The 21966-nt window shown below is 36.0% G+C and overlaps 1 protein-coding gene across 2 annotated transcripts; it reads right to left on the bottom strand.

Annotated features, from left to right (window-relative positions):
- Positions 1–775: 775 nt before the first annotated feature.
- Positions 776–21925, bottom strand: tia1.S (TIA1 cytotoxic granule-associated RNA binding protein S homeolog). Of its 2 annotated transcripts, none has more exons than XM_041588168.1 (13): positions 21656–21925; positions 12908–13004; positions 12494–12592; positions 11559–11613; positions 11087–11119; positions 10462–10549; positions 9508–9583; positions 7256–7364; positions 6753–6848; positions 6575–6659; positions 5194–5326; positions 4273–4415; positions 776–2121 (listed from the first exon to the last, which is right to left on the bottom strand). In XM_041588168.1, exons 1-13 carry the CDS (start codon positions 21679–21681, stop codon positions 1995–1997), a joined length of 1167 nt encoding a protein of 388 aa, XP_041444102.1. In that variant the 5' UTR covers positions 21682–21925; the 3' UTR covers positions 776–1994. The 2 variants fall into 2 exon arrangements, with proteins under 2 accessions (XP_041444102.1, XP_041444103.1); XM_041588169.1 differs by having other exon boundaries at positions 5203–5326; positions 21656–21924.
- Positions 21926–21966: the final 41 nt, after the last annotated feature.

The raw sequence follows: 21966 nt of genomic DNA, 5'->3' as shown, positions 1-21966 counted from the left end.
ACTCCATTATAATCAAATAATCCAAATTTTTAAAAATGATTTCCTTTTTCTCAGTAATAATAAAACAGTACCTTGTACTTGATCCAAACCAAGATATATTTAATCCTTATTGAAAGTAAAACCAGCCTATTGGGTTTATTTAATGTTTAAATTATTTTTTAGTAGATTTAGGGTCAGGGATTCAGGGAGATTAGCTGCCCGGCGACAAATCTCTTTTTAGGGGCGAATAATCTCCCCGAACTGCCTCCCCGCCGGGCTAAAATGTAAATGGCACTTGGATCGTTTCCTTTTCCGAAGTTGCCTCACTAAGGAAACTTCGGGGCGACTTCGGAAAACGAATCGCTCCAAAAGGGCAGGGGAAGCAGTTCGGGGAGATTATTCGCCCCTAAAAAGGAGATTTATCGTCGGGCGACTAATCTCCCCCCGAATCTGCCTGTGTGCCCTGACCCTTGAAATTTACGGAAAGACCCGTTATCCGGAAAACCCCAGGTACCGGGCATTCTGGATAACAGGTCCAATGCCTGTAGATAAATCTGGGGTTCCACTGTCTAACATATTTTATGGAACAAGGATTCCAGTCACTTGAAACAAAGAGACCCAGTTAAAACTAAAAAAAAAAAAAAAAAAAAGCGCTAGGTAAACCAGGCACAGTCAACCTTTTACCCCCTACCTGTTGCAGAACTACAAAATGCAAAATTCCATGCAAGGTACCGTCTATAAAAAAAAAAAAAAAATACCTTGTCCTATAGCACTAATTTACCTGATGGCACACAAGTTTTAAAGGTGCAAGTATTTTTATTTTTCCTTTCACGATTGTTCCTTGTTAACATCACTGTAAGCAGTGCAATAAACCGTCCAGTTAGGCAGATAAACCCCCGTATTTCGAGATTCAGATCAGGCCACACAAAGTCAGTCAATTAAACAACCGGCTTGCACCGAATTCTTAAAAAAAAAAAAAAAAGCAGCCATTAAAATACTGGCTTGTTGAGTTCTATGCGCATTAAAACAACGGCAAGATTTCCTGACTTTTTTAAAAAAAAAAAGTATTAAAAAAAGGAAAAAGGCCCAGTGCACATAAATGGAAAATTGATCACATTTATCACTGTTTGAGATATTTTATCATTTTCTTTTTTTTTTTTGATCACAGAAAAAAATGACTCCAGCCAGGATTTTGTTCATAGGCACCTTTCTAAAGAGGGGGAAAGAGGAAAAAGTCTCCCAAAAACAAATGAAATACAATAGCTAACATACAGGCTCAGATCAAGTCACATTTTTTCTGATGTGGGTAACTTTTAGTGCTGGAGGGAACCAGGGATACAGTCCATTTATGCTACATGACTAAGGCAAAATACGGTTAAAAAAAAAAAAAAACTTTGATACTAAAGTATGTTTAACAATGGGTATAATCTGAAAAATAAAAATTGCCCTCCCTCCCCCATAGTGAAGACTTTAAATGGAGGGGGGAAAAAAATTCAACCTTAAGCATCAAAAATTTGTACAATTCGACTTTATAATACATCTCATATCATATTAGGAATGCAATCTAAAACTGCACACTACTTCAGTGAAAAACAAAAACAAACAAAAAAAAAAAAGGTTTTTTTTTGTGCAATTTCTGCCCAAAGTGGCAGTGATCCCTGCATTGTTTTTTATTATCAAATAAAGGAACTTAACCCTTTTTTTTACTGCCGAAAAGATTTGGCTGATATCTTTGTGAGACACAGGGTTAAGTAACTTGTAAAAAAAAAAAAAAAAATAATTAAAACAAAAAAAAATGGAAGGCAAAAATTGGCAAACATCCAGCATTTCTAGTATGTGTTTTGTTTTCAACCAAATGGATGAAAGTTTTATGATTTAAAAAAAAAAATGGTTGGGTTTTTGTTGTTTTAATAAATATACTGTATTTGACATCTGTGTTGATGTAATTTTATAATGTATGAAAGTAAACAAATGGGCCAGCATCAGGCTGCCAATGTGGCTTGGAGTCCTTCCTCTCATTGTGTTTGGTATCCAGCCATTCGGTAGCCAGTTTGGTTGGTGATCACAGTCCCGTTTTGCCCTGGCTGAGGTTGCACCCCGTAATTTGGTCCCACCCATGTCGCGGCAGATGATGGAGTTTGACTGCAACAAAAAATGGTAGATTAAGTGATCAATACTTGTTCAGGTGTAGGACCAATATTGCAGAATACATAAGACTGAAAAGACTCCAGTACAAAATGAATTACAATAAAAAAGTACGTTATTGTTCAATGCAAAGTGTTGAAAACGTTTTTAGTTATAGGAACAAGTCTGATACAATCAAAGAAAAAACACACCACTACCACAAAAACATCTTACAGTAATTTTTGGCTCAGAAAACAAACCAATAAGTACAAAGGGGGCAGAAATGTTTCCCTGTCTCTGCAACCAAAGGCAATTTATATGCCTCTGAGGAAGCTGATTGGCTCAGCGAAATGCGTCAGGCAGAGGTGACGTCACAGTGAGCTGCAGGGAAGAACCACGAGGGCAAAAGGGACACCGGCAAACTCTTCACTCTGGACCAGATTGGGAAACCTGCTAAAAACTTACACATGGATGACTAAACTCATGGTTAACAATAATGTTTTAAAGGAGACATTTTGGTTAAAAAATAAGAATGTACCAGTGCGTTATACTCCTTTAGATATAGAAGAATTGTTCTTAAAAAAGTAGTGTTTCAGGCTGATTTATTGATTTCTGCGAAAACCGTAATACCCTTCTTTTCCACTTCCTGCTCCCTGAATTCCCAGGCTGTGTAGAGGAGCTGGCGGCACTCAGCTAACTGCACTGTAGGGCAGGAACCAATCAGCAGCTAGCAGGACCTGATAGGGAACTGAAGCCTCTCTTTGCTTGTGTGACTGCAGGGTTGTGTTTGGCTGTCCCCCTCCTACTGTGCTTCTGGCAGGGACCGTTCGGACACGCCCACCCCTCATTTGAAGCAATACCTCCCAACAATTTGGAAATAAAAAGAGGGGCAAATTTATTTGACCAAGCCCATTTTTGTGGCGACCCACCCTAATTACCATGTTCATTTTACACAATTTGGCAGGGTATGAAAGTTTGAACATATTTCTGTGTTTTTTTCAATTATTACAGTTTTGCCAATGAAGGTGAATTTCCCTTTAAGCTGTGAGTCTAATTTCTCCCAAGAGACCCGTTATCTTATATTTATTTGCTTATCTTGAAATTTTTACAAAAGTATCTTACATGCAGCTGTGGCTGTTCTGGGCTCTCTGCCAAAAGCCAATTAAGTTAGAAACTTGGTTTCTTTTTCTGACTGTTCAGCAGAGAGAGAAATGTGACTTTCCAGTACAAAAGAGGGACTGCGGGTTGAGCTGTCAATAGAGGGACTTGTCCCTCTAAATACATGACAGTTGGGAGGTATGGGGACAGGGACCAGTGAACATCTATAGGGAGCTCCAATGGAGATATAGGGATTCACCGAATCATTCACAAAGGATTCAGGGGTTTGGCCGAATCCAAAATAGTGGATTCAGTGCATACCTAGTACAAAAGCACCTTAACGGATCTAATTCTGCACTAAGGGTCACAATGTTGAAAGAAAAGCAATAAAGGGCCACGATGCAGAATTAGATAAATTAATACAAGCTTTCCTAAAAAGTGGATGGCATGAAACTGCACCACATGGTAAAAGCATATACACACACACAAAATGTGACAAGCAAACTTCCTTCAGCTATTCTTACTAGGGATGCACCGAATCCACTATTTTGGATTCGGCCAAACCCGAATCCTTCGTGAAAGATTCAGCCGAATACCGAACCGAATCCGCATTTGCAAATTAGGGAAGGGGAAAACATTTACTTCCTTGTTTTGTGACAAAAAGTCACACAATTTCAATCCCACCCAATTTGCATATGCAAATTAGGATTTGGTTTGGACGGGCAGAACGATTCGGCCGAATCCGAGATTTGGTGCATCCCTAATTCTTACCATGAACAATAAATAGTACTTTTGTGCTGACCACCAGACTTAAGACATGTAAAGAAATGTGGGATTGTAGATGTCCACCAATAATCAGTGTGTCTCATAAGACATGGTTTAATTACATTTACAGCACTGTTTGCACTCAGATGCCTGCCAAAGAGAAAAAGCTAAGAAAATCTGAATTTCTTTAGAAAGTTAAACTCAAACGTGGCAAAAAAAAAACCTGCATTACATGTAAGTCCACATTTCATTGCGACTGTCTTGCGAAAATAATTTTGAAGCAATTCTGGTTTATTTTAAACTCACCTATATCCCTGCTGATATGCCTGTCCATACACTCCATAGGCTGGCACTTGCCATCCATTGGGCACATATTGGCCTATTTGTTGAGCCCCACCGTACCACTGACCCCACTGGCCATATGGTGGGGGAAAACTAATTTGGCTTGCCTGTATAGAGAAAAAGAGAAATAATTGAATCAAATGTAGAAAAAACAACATATAAAAATAACACGAAGAGCATTTAGTATAAACAACTACACAGTAATCAATAAGTCATTAAATGTTTTCATACTAGTGTTCCTGTCAAACTGATGCAGTCAATGTAGCCAATTTTGAATAATGAGCACCCTATTAAATTGCAAGAGATTTAAAGGGGTTGTTCACCTTCGAGTTAACTTTCAGAAGGATGTCGAGTGACATTCTGAGAACAATTTGCAATTGGTCTTCATTTTTATTATTTGTGGTTTTTGAGTTAAGCTTTGTATTCAGCAGCTCTCCAGTTTCAGCAGTCTGGTTGCTAGGGTCCAAATTACCATAGCAACTATGCATTGATTTGAATAAGAGACTAGAACATGAATAGGAGAGGGTCTGAATAGAAAGACGAGTCATAAAAAGCCAAATAATTGAAATATAAAAAAATAATGAAGACCAATTAAAAAGTTGCTTACAATTAGCCATTCTATAACATACTGAAAGTGAACTGAAAGGTGAGCCTCCCCTTTAAAGTCATACACACAAGTAAAGATTGTGGAAATGCTCAACTGGTAAGCTGATTCTGGAAATGATATGTAATGGTAGTTTGGACGGTGACCGAATTAATAAAGAAAATTTTTCATTTTCTATTCACATGTTTCACATGAGTTAGTTCAGAGTATGACTACATATTTGGATACACAAACAATGTTCTTGAGTATTCCAAAAAAAAAAAAAAAGGGGGGGGGGTTACCTCGCTTACCTGCTGAACAGGATTCAGCATATCTGGAGTTTCTTTTCCCCAGTAACACTTCACCACATGCCCCTCAATAGTAGTTCCGTTGACGCTGACAATAGCATGAGCAGCACTTTCGTGGGAACTAAACCTATGGAAAAATGTAATCAGTAAAATTCAATTAGTCATACTTCCACCATGTATTTTATTGAAGAAAAACTATACCCCCCAAAACAAATACTTGAGCAACAGATAATTTATATTATATTAAGTGGCATATTAAAGACTCTTACCAAACTGGTCTATATATTTAAGTAAATATTGCCCTTTTACATCTCTTTTTGTGATGGTCTGTGTGCTGCCTCAGAGATCACCTGGCCAGAAATACTGCAGCTCTAACGGTAACAGGAAGAAGTGTGGAAGCAAAAGACAGAACTCTAATTGGCTCATGTGACCTAACAAGTATGGTTTGTTTGGTATGTTTGTGTGTCATACGATCCCAGGGGGCGGCCCTTATTTTTTGAAATGGAAGTTTTCTGTTTATGATTACCCAATGGCACATACTACTAAACAAGTATATTATTATGAAAATGGTTTATTTACATGAATCTGGGTTTTACAAACCTCATTTTCTGCTTGAGAATTTGTTAAGACCCCTAAGCTTAGCTTCTCAACAGCTGCTCAGAGCCCACTGAGCATGTGAATGTCACAGACACTTTCCAAAATGGTGACCCCCTGTGACAAGTTTGAAGTCCTGGATCATTGCTGCTATTGACAAGCTGAAACTTTAGGCTGGTGCAATAAGTTCAGTAAATAAAATATGGCATTTTTAGCCGTATTCATTTTCAGGGTTTAGTTCTTCTTTAATGTTTACATGATTTTCTAGTAGACTTAAGGTATGAAGATCCAAATTACAGAAAGATCCATTATCCAGAAACCCCCAGGTACCTAGCATTCTGGATAACAGGTCCAATACCTATTTCTATCCAGTCTTTTCTTACTCAATTAACAGGACAAACTACTGAAAATAAAATCAGCCAAAAAACAGTAAAAAAAAAAAAAAAAAAAACAGTAGGAAAGTGAGAAACATTGCGGTTAGACTTTTGGAGGTTTTTTGCAGGGGATTCCTTATATATTGGTTCCCAAGCTATGACCGAGTTGGGGAGAATGACTGTTTGGTTTCCAAGATACCCCTCGAAATCTAGTCTGAAAGTAACAGTGAGCTCTGGAGTGAAGACATTACCTATAGCCGATTAGAACTATAGCCAATATAAGAAATATTTTCACATGCATGTAACATTATTTTTGCTACGTAAGAGAATATGATTACATCGCTTATTTAAGTGTAAAAAAAATGTCGTGTAAAACAAGCAGGGCAAATACAATTAGCAGAACTTACCTTACAAAGGAGTAGCCTTTATCTGGAAACACTCTGACTTCCATTATTTGACCAAAAGGCGAAAAGGTTTGTCTCATGAGTTGTTCTGCAAGATAACCATGAATATTCGATGAAAAAAATATATATATATATTTTACTATAAAAAACAGAGAATGCAATAAAAACAAAAAGCGCTCACCTGACAGCCCACTTGTGACACCGCCACAGTACACAGTACAATTGCTGGGACTTGACTGGTTGACAACTTCCTCATAGGTCAACTGCTTAGCATTGGCTGCAATTAAATAATGGGATATATAGTGAATAAAGTACCCCCTATTGTAAAATATTAGGATATTATAAGTCACCGAGGAGTTCCATGACCATTTAAAAGCATGAGGCCAAAGGCAGAGTGCTTTTATACAGGTCATGGACCTCGGAGGTTACTTTGTATATCCTCAAAGTACTTTATTTATTATTATACACAAGTTTTAGTTAGTCGCGTAATTGTTTATAATAATGTGTATAATAAACAATTATACGCATTAACCATTGAAAGAAATACATTTAACTATGGTTCCCCAGTTTAGGAGAGACAAGTCACACTCTACAACTTTCAATCACTGGGGAGAAAAAGATGGGATTTATAAACTGTAAAAAAAAAAAAAGCAAACCACAAACTGTCTATATAAACAAACTCACATTCAAAGGTGCTCTTAGGAGCTGGAGGTTTTCTTGTGGCCCAATTAGTTCTAATCTGTCGACCCCCAAGCCACTGGCCTCCCATCTGTGCAATGGCATTTTCTGCATCCTGGAAAATAATGAGAGAGCAGAGTTAGCAAGACCACTTAAAAAAAAAAAAAAAAAGTACAGGTCTGAATGCAAGACAATGCAGCAAGATTAAAATAAATTTCAGTGAATCATGCGAACAGAACTCGTTTTGAAGCAAACTGCTTCTAGTTGCCAATTGGCTCCTTAGTATAAATATATCTCACAGGTGCATGTTAATCAGCTTGCTGATCCCACTAGAGCTCCTCGTTAAAGATTACACTCAGTTATACAATAATGCAAATTGTTGATGAGGGATTAGCGATTTTAAAGGGATACTGTCTTGGGAAAAATAATTTTTCAAAATGCATCAGTTAATAGTGCTGCTCCAGCAAAATTCTACACTGAAGTCCTTTTCGCAAAAGAGCAAACAGATTTTTATTTCATTTTGAAATCTGACATAGGGCTAGACATTTCAGTTTCCCAGCTGCCCCCAGTCACGTGACTTGTGCTCTGATAAACTTCAGTCACTTTTTACTGCAAGTTGGAGTGATATCACCCACTCCCTTTACCCCCCAGCAGCCTAACAACAGAACAATGGGAAGGTAACCAGATAGCAGTTCCCTAACACAAGATAACAGCTGCCTGGTAGATCTAAGAACAGCACTCAATAGTAAAATCCAGGTCCCACAGCAACACATTCAGTTACATTGAGTAGGAGAAACAACAGCCTGCCAGAAAGCAGTTCCATTCTAAAGTGCTGTGTCTTTCTGAAAGCACATGACCAGGCAAAATGACCCGAGATGGCACCTACACACCAATATTACAACTAGAAAAAAACACTTGCTGGTTCAGGAATTACATTTTATATTGTAGAGGGATTGCTGAAAATGCTAATTTAAGAGCTGCTGAATAAAAATCAAAATAACTCAAAAACCATATCTCAGAATATCGCTCTTTGCAACAAACGTTAACAACCCCTTTAAGGATAGGCTAAAAAATTTCATGATGACAGAGATAAGATTAAAACAATTCCCTAGGATGAAAAATAATATTGAGAACACATAGCAATAACATTAGCAAAAAACTGAGTAACTTGTGAGTCATTTATGTAGTATCCAAATCACAATATACTGAGGCACTCTAGGGGGCAGATTTATTAAGGGTTGAAGTGAGAACTCGAATTTTCGAATAAATTTTTGGTCAAAACTCTCAAATTGTGAATTTTCAATTCGAGTTTTGATTCAAATTTTGAGATTTTTCATTTATCATCATTTTTTTTCCAGAGAATAAATAGTAGTATAGTATTCAAATGTAAACTGCTTTCAAATCAAAAGTCCTCACTCTGAACCTATGTCAACAGATCTTACAAACAGATCCTCAATCAGCTTAATGCATATGTAATATGATCACAGGGGGTTGTTTTTAATTCTCTCTCTCTCTACCGTCAGGAACATTTTTAGCCTATGATTAATAAATTGTAACTTTTCTTTACATTGGACCGTGTGCAAAGTTAAGCGTGATCTTGTTCTGTGTTTGGCCAAAATAAGTAATCTCATCTGCCACATTAACATACAATTGTCAGTTTGCAAGCGATAAATATTAGAGTGGATATATATGCCTCACTATAGGGCTATGGCATATTTTCATCTCCATAACTTAGCCAGCATGAAACAACCCTCCCAGATGTGTTGATCTCTAATATTTTGCTGCATTTATCATTTAATATTAGGCATGCACTAAATCCGAAATTCGACCAGGATTCAGACGAATCCTTCTGCAAAGCTGAACCTAATTTGCATATGAAAATTAGGTTTCAGATTCGGTTTGGTATTCGGCCGAATCTTTCGCGAAGGATTCAGCTAAATCCAAAATTGTGGATTCGGTGCATTCCTATTTAATATATAAATTAATTTATCAGTGGATAAAGACTGACTGTGATGACTGTGGTCTGGAACCTAGAATAAATCCCCGACCACTAAATAATGATCAGGACAGCAGATTTTCTATATCAGCCATAGGAAGTTATTGATATTCACCAAGAAGTATAAGAGCCAGGGTTGGGAAACGTATCCAAAATACATGCAAATACATGCCAAAGAAAAACAAGAATGTGGACAAGGAAGCTGCGACACTAGAAAACTTTTTGAAGCCAATCACTTTTCAGAATTGTTTTTAACACTTACCCATTTATTAAAGAAGGACACAAATCCGTACCCCTTAGATTTTCCAGTTGTCATATCTTTCACCACACGGGCATCTCTATAAAAACAAAAATATACGATTTGTATTGTCATGGCAGGTAGCATGAAAAATAAAAAAAGGGGGGGAAAAAAAAACCACACACTTTGTCCTCCCAAACCCCCTACCTAAACGCTCAATTAAATACACAGGGGAAAAAGCACCAGCAAATGAAAATGTTTAAAGCGTTCCTTTTAAACTCAGTCAGTGGGAAATACAACTAAATGTTTTTATTTAAGCAGCGGTTTATAGAAATAAATGGAGAGACACAGGAGCTGGTGTACATGCAAATCGCCTAAAAGACACAAAAAACAAACAAACACTGACACAAACTACAGCTGGTCCCACTCACATCACTACTTCCACATCAAGCATGGGCTAAAGCAAGCGTAAGGGAAGTCATGTAAAGCAGTCTGTAGTTGTACACTTTAAAAACTGTGGCCTTTAACCTTTTCAGTTCTGCAGAGTCATGCCACAAGGGAGCTTTGCAGACCCTGCAGGTGTGAAAAAGTTAAACCATGCAATTCCCATCCTCATTATCGCACACACAATCTAAATGACTCAATGGAAATTATAAAACGTAAAATAGGAAAAATTATATAAATATTTATATATTTTTTTAAAAGTAAGAATCAAAAAAAAAGGGCATACGTGGCCTGTTAACTGAATTCTCAGGTCAATGCGTTAACCCCCAATATTTGGACTGTGGCCAGCTGCAAATTTTGAGAAATTAAACATTAAAAAACGGTTAACAGTATGAAATTAAAAAAAAGGCAAAACTGAGTTTTATTTTGATAAAAAATGAAAGGCAAACGCATATGGGTCTACAGGAAGTTTAGTCTGTATATCGGATCATGATAATGTTTCAGAGAATGGAACTGAAAACCATCTCAACTTACGATATTCTCCCGAATGGTGCAAATGCAGCTTTTATATCATCAGTCGAGATCTCTGGGCTCAAGTCACCAACAAAGACATGGAAATGATCTTGTTGGGAGAAGGGTGAACATGAAAACAGAAATATAATGTAGATTTAATTATATTTCAAGAAACCAAGTAACAAAAAAAAAAACAAGTTATAATCTAGCTCAATATTAAAGGGGAATTAAGGAGTAGAGGAAGAAATCTGATCTTTGGGAGGGTTTTTTTTCTTTTAAAACCAGTATAAAAAAAGCTTATTCAGTGGCAATATCCTAGAAGTATATCAAGGGAATGTTTGTGTGCATAGGAGGAAGCCTTTACACAATAGAATAGAAAAACTGCAAAATATCTTGAATATGTAAACTTTTTTGGGAAACAAAGCTACATTTAAATTATTTCTAATAATAGACCAGGGCTTACTGACTATTTGGCTTAGTGGGTAAAGTGAAATGATGAGCTCCCTGCTCGAAAGAATATTGAGAAAAGCAGCCGGAGTGGGAGGAGAAGAAGAAATGGGTGAAGAGAAAGGAGCTATATTGGTAATATAGCTATCACTCATCACCCTTGAGAGATTGAATTTTATCTGTAAGAAGACACAATTACCTTGAGAACGCAGTGTGCTCACAACGGAACTACCTGATGACAAAGATTAAATTGTTTCTTAAATATATGATCACAGACAACAAACTGTTTAGCAAAAAAAACTAACTTAATGTTTACTATACAAATATAGAAAGAGAATAATATATATATATATATATATATATATTTTTTTTTTTTTTTTTAAGTCACGGAGGAGTTCCATGACCATATTAAAGTACGAGGCCGAAGGCTGAGTGCTTTTATACAGGTCATGGAACTCCAAGGTTACTTCCAATATCCTCATATTTTCCAACAGGGGGTACTTTATTATAATACACAAGTTTCAGTGAGTCATGTGACAAGAATGACATCACTAGTCACCATTTATAAGGGTATAATTTACAAGATATTTATGGCTTATATATATATATATATATATATATATATTATATTATATATATATATATATATATTTTATACTTGAGGAACTTACTATTTGCATCTTTTTTCTGACTGCTTGGTGTAGTGGCCCAGTTCACCTTTACTTCCTTTGATTAAAGAAAATCTTATCAGTTTTAACAGATTAGCAGAGAATATTTAAGCATGGTATAAAAGGGGAAGCTGTATTAAGTATTTTTATGTAATGTATCCTAACCCCACGAGGCAGAACCAGTATGTCAACACTGAAGGGCAGATGTATCAAAGGTCGAATTTTGAAGTTATGTGAATTTTTTTTAACTCCAATAAATTCGAATGTACTCACGACTCGAATGGGAGGTTATTTATGAAAAAACTTGAACATCTAATATTCAATCAAATAAGAACAACCCGAAAATCAGAATCGAATTTTCGTCCAAAAAAAAAAAAAAAAACTCGAATGTCAGGAAGGCAATTAACATATTCAAATGGTTCAACCTCTGCCATTAACTTGTAAATTAACTTGGCAGGTTGTAGGTAGCGAATAGTAGAATAAGAACTGTTTCCAGGGTCGAGGTGCGATAAATCTCACATTCAAATTCGAGTTGGTGATTTAAATTCAAATTTTTACGTTTTGACCAAAAAAAATTCTAAAATGTAAATTTGCCATTTGAACCTTAAATAAATCTGCCCCGACTGTGGGTAGTTTCTTAGCGACACTACCATCTCTACAACTGCTATCATTTAGGTAACCATATGACTGGCCTTTTATAAAGGCTTTGCACCATTTCATCCTATGAAAAAAATGCAGCCTTTTTAAATCAATTATGTTATTATGCTATTTTGGCCCATCATTGTTTCAATGTATTGTTCAGCTTATGATTCAAACTACTAGCTTTCAGATCCATACAAAAGAAGTTTAAAGTCATAAGCTTCAGAAAATCCAGCCGCTCAGGCAAAATACCAAACTAGTTTTACAATGCTTACATGGAGATGTCTATTAAAACCTACCTTGCCCAGTATCTTGCGACCATTAATAGCTGCTAATGATGCAGCTGCATGTCGGTGCTCAAAGAACTCCACAAAGCAGTAGGGATCATTTCCAGCAGTCTAAGCATCAAAACAACAATAAAGAGTAAATGTTATATGTGTATATCTTTTGTAAATATATATTTGTATAGAACCAGCTGCATATGCACAAACAGGGAGAACAAAAACTCAAATATAAAATGACAGTTATTTTACATACCATGAGCTAAAGGACACAGGGTGGAGGGGAGGTGCCTGACTCATAAAGCTTACAATCAGTACAGAAATCAATCATAAACATACATCTAAAATGCAACCGGGGCACCTGAATAAGGAGGTGTGTTTGCGTCAGGATGGAGTATTATATTATTCCCCAATGATGTGAAAGTCACTTACATCCATGATCATCTTGCAGCTTTTGCAAGGACCGAGTTGGCTGAACACCTGAAGGATCAAGGGTTCTGTCACATCCCTAGAGAGATTGCCCACATACCTTGCAAAAGATAGAGAGAAAAAAAAAAAACATTAAAATATTTTGTAACAGAATGATTTTGGAATTAGAATTTAAAGCCATTAAAGGAGAAGAAAAGGCTTCATCAGAAAGGTCTATATAACTACACAGTAATCTGTAAAAGTAATGCTGCTCTGAATCCTCTGTCAAAAAGAAACACCCAATTTCTGTCCTTCTATTGTCTACACATGGGCTTCTGTATCAGACTTACTGTTTTCCACTTAAAGGAGAAGGAAAGCTTCAGAGGCATTTTATTGCCAATAGATTAGCTGCAATAGTGCAAGCTAGAATGCTATATTTATTCTGTAGACTGTTTTACCATACCTGAGTAAAAAGCTCTAGAAACTCTCTGTTTGTTTAGAATAGGAGCTGCAGTATTAACATGGTGTGACATCACTTCCTGCCTGAGTCTCTCCCTGCTCTGGGCTCAGATTACAGTAGAGAAGGGAGGGGGGTGGGGAAGAGGAGCAAACTGAGCATGCTCTTGCCCAGGGCAATGAGGTTTAAGCTGAAGGCAGGAAGTCTGATACAGAAGCCCATGTGTACACAATAGAAGGAAAGAAATGCAGTGTTTCTTTTGACAGGGGATTCAGAGCAGCACTACTTTGGGGGTTTACTGGTATATTTAGATGGACCTTTCTGATAAGGCTTACTTAGTTTTAACCTTTCCTTCTCCTTTAAACCTCCAGGGCTTGGGCTTGAGCATGAGAGACTCAAGCAAGAAGTGATGTCAGCTGCTATCCTAAATAAACAGAAAGAGGCTCTATAGCTGTTTACTCGGGTATAGTAAAGCATTCTGCAGAATAACTATAGTATTATAGCTTGTACTATTGTGTATAATCTATTGGCAATAAACCGCTTCGGTAGTTTTCCTTCGCCTTTAAGTAAATGCTTCAAAATTATGTAAATGTGTTTTATTATTAATATGGTGTTTTCGTCTAACCACTACCCCATTCAGTGTCTCATATATATATATATATATATATATATATATATATATATATATATATATATATATATATATATATATATATATATATATATATATATATATATATATATATATATATATATAAAAAACAAAAAAGGTCTCTCGCACACCTTCAAAAACTAACAGGAACCAGGTGCTGCTATCATGTCCATTGTATAGAAATCACATGTATCGACGTTTCGGTCCGGGTCTTGGACCGTTTTCAAGATACCATCTTGAAAACGGTCCAAGACCCGGACCGAAACGTCGATACATGTGAATTTTAACATTTGATAAATAAATTAATTCTTTTAAAAAATTTCCAGTGTGCGCTGTTAACTACAACCGGATTTTTATATATATATATATATATATATATATATATATATATATATATATATATATATATATATATATATATATATATATATATATATATATATATATATATATATATATATATATATATTTTTTTTTTATATATATAGAAACCAATATGTCCACTATAACATTACAGCATACTAGATTTCGGATACAACCCGGGCAACCGAACCACAATACTTTGTGTATCACTGAATTCCATGCACTCAGCCTGTTAATACAAACATTTTGACTAAGTGTTTTAGAGATGTACAAATACTTTTCTGCCAAGAAAGTGAGTAGGAGGAGAATAGTCTTATTCCCAAACCAGTAGAATAAAGTAAACAGAGAATATTATTGGAGCAGGCAAATTGTACAGCTAGTGAATGATGCAAGGAAAGTGAACATTAGGCCAGCTCAGGACAAGCTAAATAGACACACCGTATTCTTCAGCCTTAACAAAACAACACAAAAAGAGACCCTGGTCAAAGAGAAGAAATACGTTTTGAGACCTGAATATGATGCTTCTTATAAGTAATAAACAAGGAGGAGACAGTAGCAAAAAAACTAAATACTAATGGGTGTTGGCTGCATATCCCCTCTAATACATACAAAAACTAAAATCCCAGTGCTCAAAATAAACACTCGAGAACACAGAAAATCTTTCCACATTTAGAGGAAAACTATACCCTCAAACAATGTAGGTCTTTATAAAAAGATATTGCATAAAACAGCTCATATGTAAAACCCTGCTTGCATGTAAATAAACCATTTTCATAATAATATACTTTTCTAGTAGTGTGTTCCATTGGGTAATCATGAATAGAAAATTACCATTTTAAAAAAATAAGGGCCACCCCTGGGATCATACGATTCACAGTGCACACAAACATCCCAACAAACCATACTTGTTAGGTCACATGAGCCAATTAACAGACAGAGTTGTGTCTTTTGCTTCCCACACTTCTTCCTGTTACAGTAGGAGCTGCAGTATGTCTGGTCAGGTGATCTCTGAAATTAATATGGCTAAAATGCCAAGTTTTATATAATGAACTTATTGCACCAGCCTAAAGTTTCAGCGTTTCAATAGCAGAAATGATCCAGGACTTCAAACTTGTCACAGGGGGTCACCATCTTGGAAATTGTCTGTGACACTCACATGCTCAGTGGGCTCTGAACAGCTGTTGAGAAGCTGAGCTTAGGGGTCGTCACAAATTATCCAGCAGAAAATGAGGTTGGCCTGTAATATAAGATGATGCTACAGGTTGATTATTAAACTATGTTGGTAATTGCACTGGTTTCTATGCCGACATGTAGTAATTATCTTTATTAATTACTAATCAGCCTTATAATGTGACATTTACATTCTATGTGTACTGTATATCGTGAGTGGGTCCACTTGAAAAAGGATCCATGTGATCCAAAACATGTCATGAGAATAAAAGTTTGTAGCAGCAGAGCCTGCGTTTGGAGTTCTCCTTTCTACGTCATTGCTTATGAAGTCATTATCAATATTAATTACTAATCAGCTTTATAATGTGACATTTCTATTCTATGTGTACTGTACATTGTGAGTAGGTCCCTGAGCTCAGTAACCAACAGCAGCACAGAGCATGTGCAGTGAATCAGCAGAAAAGAAGATGGGGAGCTACTGGGGCATCTTTGGAGACACATATCTTTACTGCTAAAGGGCCGTGGTTGTCTTGGGCTGGTACAGAAACCCAAAACCTATTGTAAAACATTTCAAGCCTACTTCTTAGTTAAGCTTTAGTTCTCCTTTAAATGCTAAATATAAATACAGGTATATTAGTTGTCCTTTTAACAAATTTGGATGGGCAGTATTTCATTGATGCTAAAAAGTGACTGAAAAAGAAGAGTGTCCATATAGGGGTAATGAGAGCAACACATATCTGCAAAACACCATTCCTGATGCTGGTAAGCAATCGCATTAATGACTTTCCTTGTCACTTTGCACACTGGGTGGATTTATGTCTAAAAACTCTCATAAGAAAAATTCTGCCTCCTTGTGTGATAACCAATAGTCACCTGCTGGGATATTGGGCAATCTTAGACCATAACGCAGAAAAAAATAGAAATGTTTGATGGGTTACTGATAGACTAACCATCGGTAACAGATGCCAAGACCCTCATGTCCTTAAAGCAATATCTCAGATTTTCAGAAACGTATTTCTCAATCATATATTTTTTTTTTTATTTCAATATCAGAACACAAGGAACAAACTGCCACACCCCCGTGTGAAATTGGTCAGCAATATATTTAATTGTGCAGCATATAACAATTACAACATTATATAGGCAGTGTAATGTTAAATGCACTTGAGAGAGAAACAGACATGTTTTAGACTTAAATCAAGACTTTTCTGGTTCTCAGGTTCTAGCAAAAAATTACTGCAGATCCGTCTTAATGTACAGCTGGGAGAATATGTGCATTGGTATCACAAGACCAGAAACTTCAACTTCCCTAAATAACGTGATCTGAATTACTTGATTTACGGGCAAACTTTAGAGTGTAAGCTCTCATGAGCAGGGCCCTCTGATCCTATTTTAATTCTGTAACTTGATTGTTAAATTAAGAGGGTTATTTACTAAAACTTGACTTTTTCTCACTTTATAAAAAAAAAAAAAAAAAATTCAGCCAAACGCTTAATTTCACAATAAGCTTTGAGCGTTGATTCGAATCATACAACTTTTTCTAATTGTCGCTCTTTGAAAACTCCGATTTATTGAACTATCAGTCCGAAACTATAGAGAATCCTGAAGGTAAAAAACAGGATTCAAATTATTAAAGGGGCCGTGTGCCATTGACTTCTACATGATTTCAAAAGGTTTTAGCTGGAGTATTTTCAATTTTAGCAGCATAATTAATCTTGAAAGAAAATTGAGTTTCCCCCTTTAAAAACTCAACCAGAAAAATTCTAGGTTTAATAAATAGGCCCCTAAAAGTGGCAGAAAAATGGTGTGTAACATGCTGCTGCGATTAAAATAATGATTATGATGATGATGTTGATTAAGAATGGGAAACTACTTTTCCCCAAAACAAAAGTCCTAACGCATAACTGGTATCAGCTGAATGTCACCCCCTGTATGTCTGTGTAGCAGTTATACTGAGCTTCCGAGACACTTTTGAAATTGATCTTGTTTCTATTTTGGGTTATTCTGTCCCCTCAGATAAAATGTAAAAGCATATCAGTGATGCATCGGAACTAGATTCATGTGATTATTATTAACGTGAATTATATTTATATAGTACACAAAAGCCATGAATATCTTGCAAATGATATCCTTATAAACGGTGAGTTCTGATGTCATCAGTTATAAACGGTGAGTTCTAATGTCATTTCTGTCACATGACTCACTGAAACTTGTGTATTATAACAAATAAAGTACCCCCAGTTGCAAAATATGAGGATATTAGAAGTTACCTCGGAGTTCCATGACCTGTATAAAAGCACTCGGCCACACATCGTGTTTTTATATGGTCATGAAACTCCTCGGTAACTTAGAATATCCTTATATTTTACAAGAGGGGGTACTTTATTCACTATATAATACACAAAAGTCATGAATATCTTGTAAATTATATCCTTATAAACGGTGAGTTCTGATGTCATTTCTGTCACATGACTCACTGAAACGTGTGTATTATAATAAATAAAGTACCCCCAGTTGTAAAATATGAGGATATTAGAAGTTACCGAGGAGTTCCATGACCTGTATAAAAACACTCGGCCTTTGGCCTCGTGTTTTTATATGGTCATGAAACTCCTCGGTAACTTATAATATCCTTATATTTTACAAGAGGGGGTACTATATTCACTATATAAACACTATGGATGCCTACAGAGATGGATAGATGGATGATATAGATAGATGATGATAGATGGATGGATAGATATCTATATATAGGGATAGATAGATATTTATATATAGATAGATATAGGGATATATAGACAGACAGACAGGTACACAGATAGCTAGATAAAGATATATCTTTAGATATAGATTTAGGGATAGATATATAGATAAATAGATTGATAGATATAGAGAGATATAGATAGCTAGCTAGATAAAGATATAGAGATAGATAGATAGATGGATAGATAGGATAGATAGGATAGATAGGATAGATAGGATAGATAGGATAGATAGGATAGATAGGATAGATAGGATAGATAGGATAGATAGGATAGATAGGATAGATAGGATAGATAGGATAGATAGGATAGATAGGATAGATAGGATAGATAGGATAGATAGGATAGATAGTAGATAGGATAGATAGGATAGATAGGATAGATAGGATAGATAGGATAGATAGGATAGGATAGATAGGATAGATAGGATAGATAGGATAGATAGGATAGATAGGATAGATAGGATAGATAGGATAGATAGGATAGATAGGATAGATAGGATAGATTAGGATAGATAGGATAGATAGGATAGATAGGATAGATAGGATAGATAGGATAGATAGGATAGATAGGATAGATAGGATAGATAGGATAGATAGGATAGATAGGATAGATAGGATAGATAGGATAGAATAGGATAGATAGGATAGATAGGATAGATAGGATAGATAGGATAGATAGGATAGATAGGATAGATAGGATAGATAGGATAGATAGGATAGATAGGATAGATAGGATAGATAGGATAGATAGGATAGATAGGATAGATAGGATAGATAGGATAGGATAGATAGGATAGATAGGATAGATAGGATAGATAGGATATAGATAGGATAGATAGGATAGATAGGATAGATAGGATAGATAGGATAGATAGGATAGATAGGATAGATAGGATAGATAGGATAGATAGGATAGATAGGATAGATAGGATAGATAGGATAGATAGGATAGATAGGATAATAGGATAGATAGGATAGATAGGATAGATAGGATAGATAGGATAGATAGGATAGAATAGGATAGATAGGAATAGATAGGATAGATAGGATAGATAGGATAGAATAGGATAGATAGGATAGATAGGATAGATAGGATAGATAGGATAGATAGGATAGATAGGATAGATAGGATAGATAGGATAGATAGGATAGATAGGATAGATAGGATAGATAGGATAGATAGGATAGATAGGATAGATAGCGATAGTATAGGATAGATAGGAGTAGATAGGATAGATAGGATAGATAGGATAGATAGGATAGATAGGATAGATAGGATAGATAGGATAGATAGGATAGATAGGATAGATAGGATAGATAGGATAGATAGGATAGATAGGATAGATAGGATAGATAGGATAGATAGGATAGATAGGATAGATAGGATAGATAGGATAGATAGGATAGATAGGATAGATAGGATAGATAGGATAGATAGGATAGATAGGATAGATAGGATAGATAGGATAGATAGGATAGATAGGATAGATAGGATAGATAGGATAGATAGGATAGATAGGATAGATAGGATAGATAGGATAGATAGGATAGATAGGATAGATAGGATAGATAGGATAGATAGGATAGATAGGATAGATAGGATAGATAGGATAGATAGGATAGATAGGATAGATAGGATAGATAGGATAGATAGGATAGATAGGATAGATAGGATAGATAGGATAGATAGGATAGATAGGATAGATAGGATAGGATAGATAGGATAGATAGGATAGATAGGATAGATAGGATAGATAGGATAGATAGGATAGATAGGATAGATAGGATAGATAGGATAGATAGGATAGATAGGATAGATAGGATAGATAGGATAGATAGGATAGATAGGATAGATAGGATAGATAGGATAGATAGGGATGGATAGCTATAGATTTAGGGATAGATATATAGATACAGGGAGAGATAGACAGATAGCTAGATAAAGATATAGAGATGGATAGATAGATAAAGATGGTGTATATCTATATAATACACAAAAGCTTTGAAAATCTTGTAAATTATATCCTTATAAACAGTGAGTTCTGATGTTATAAGTTATAAACGGTGAGTTCTGATGTAATTTCTGTCACATGACTCACTGAAATTGGTGTATTATAATAAAGTACCCCCAGTTGCAAAATATGAGGATATTAGAAGTTACCTCGGAGTTCCATGACCTGTGAAACTCCTCGGTAACTTATAATATCCTTATAATTTACAAGAGGGGGTACTTTATTCACTAGATATCTCAACTATGCCCAGCCTGTAAATATGTAGCTAAATAGGCCACTACATTTATAGATCCCCATATAGATATAGGGATGGATAGATATATAGATTTAGGAATAGATATATAGATTGATAAATAGATAGATAGACATTGGGAGGGATAGATAGATAAAGATATAGGGATGGATAGATAGATAGCTATAGATTTAGGGATAGATATATAGATACAGGGAGAGAGACAGACAGATAGCTAGATAAAGATATAGAGATGGATAGATAGATATAGATGGTGTATATCTATATAATACACATATTATATATATATATATATATATATATATATATATATATATATATATATATATATATATATATATATAGCTAGATATATAGAGATGGATAGATAGCTAGATATAGAGATAGATAGATAGATAGATAGATAGATAGATAGATAGATAGATAGAGATAGATAGATAGATAGATAGATAGATAGATAGAGGGATAGACAGATAGATATAGATTTAGAGATAGACAGACAGATAGACAGATAGACAGATAGACAGATAGACAGATAGACAGATAGACAGATAGACAGATAGACAGATAGACAGATAGACAGATAGACAGATAGCGGTAGCTAGATAAATATATAGGATAGATACATAGAGATATAGGGATGGATAGATCGAGCGCTAGATAGATCAATATAGATGGTGTATAGATATTTATCTCATATGTTCAGCCTGTAAATATGTTGTTGGAGTAGTTATTAGGCCACTACATATCAGGATTACTCAGGTGTGAATGTGTAGGACTGTTACTAGGTACAGGTATGTAAGTAAATAAAAGAGATATCAGTAAGAGGTGCAGGAGCCATGGAATGATGATGATGATGTAGGAATGGAATATGATGAAGACAGAGAATGTTGGTTGGGGAGAGAGTAGCACCGCACACTGTTAGCAAGGGATCCTCACTGCTCTTGCCCCACAGGCCAGCGCTAGACTATAGTCATGTGTGAGTAGTGTGTGTGTATAATAAATAATCAGCAGCCCCTCCGTGTGCAGCCTCAGCTCTATTCCTTCCACATAAACCCTCACAGCCGCGGCTGTTCCTAACTCGGCCCATTCCACACTCACAGCGTTTTGGGTAGATCTTCCTCCATGGTTCCAAGCTGTGGGCTCCGCTCTGCCCTGGGACCCGGAGGGTAACCTACTGGAAAGGAAGAAGGAATAGGGGGACTCGGGTTTTCCTCGGATACGGGGGAGGAAGGCGATTCGGCAGATATTTTCCTTTCTTGCTTCACTTTCTCTGTTTCTCTCACACTTTAGCCGGCCCCCACCAACCCGGCCTGAAACAATGCAAGCGAGACCGCCAGCACAAGATGGCCGCAGTGCATAACAGCGCATGCGTCAAACGAGGCCCACAGTGTAGAGGCTGCCCTGCCGAA

Source organism: Xenopus laevis, chromosome 3S (genome assembly GCF_017654675.1).
Source record: "Xenopus laevis strain J_2021 chromosome 3S, Xenopus_laevis_v10.1, whole genome shotgun sequence".
Taxonomy (NCBI): domain Eukaryota; kingdom Metazoa; phylum Chordata; class Amphibia; order Anura; family Pipidae; genus Xenopus; species Xenopus laevis.
This window is presented reverse-complemented; position numbering and strand designations above follow the sequence as displayed.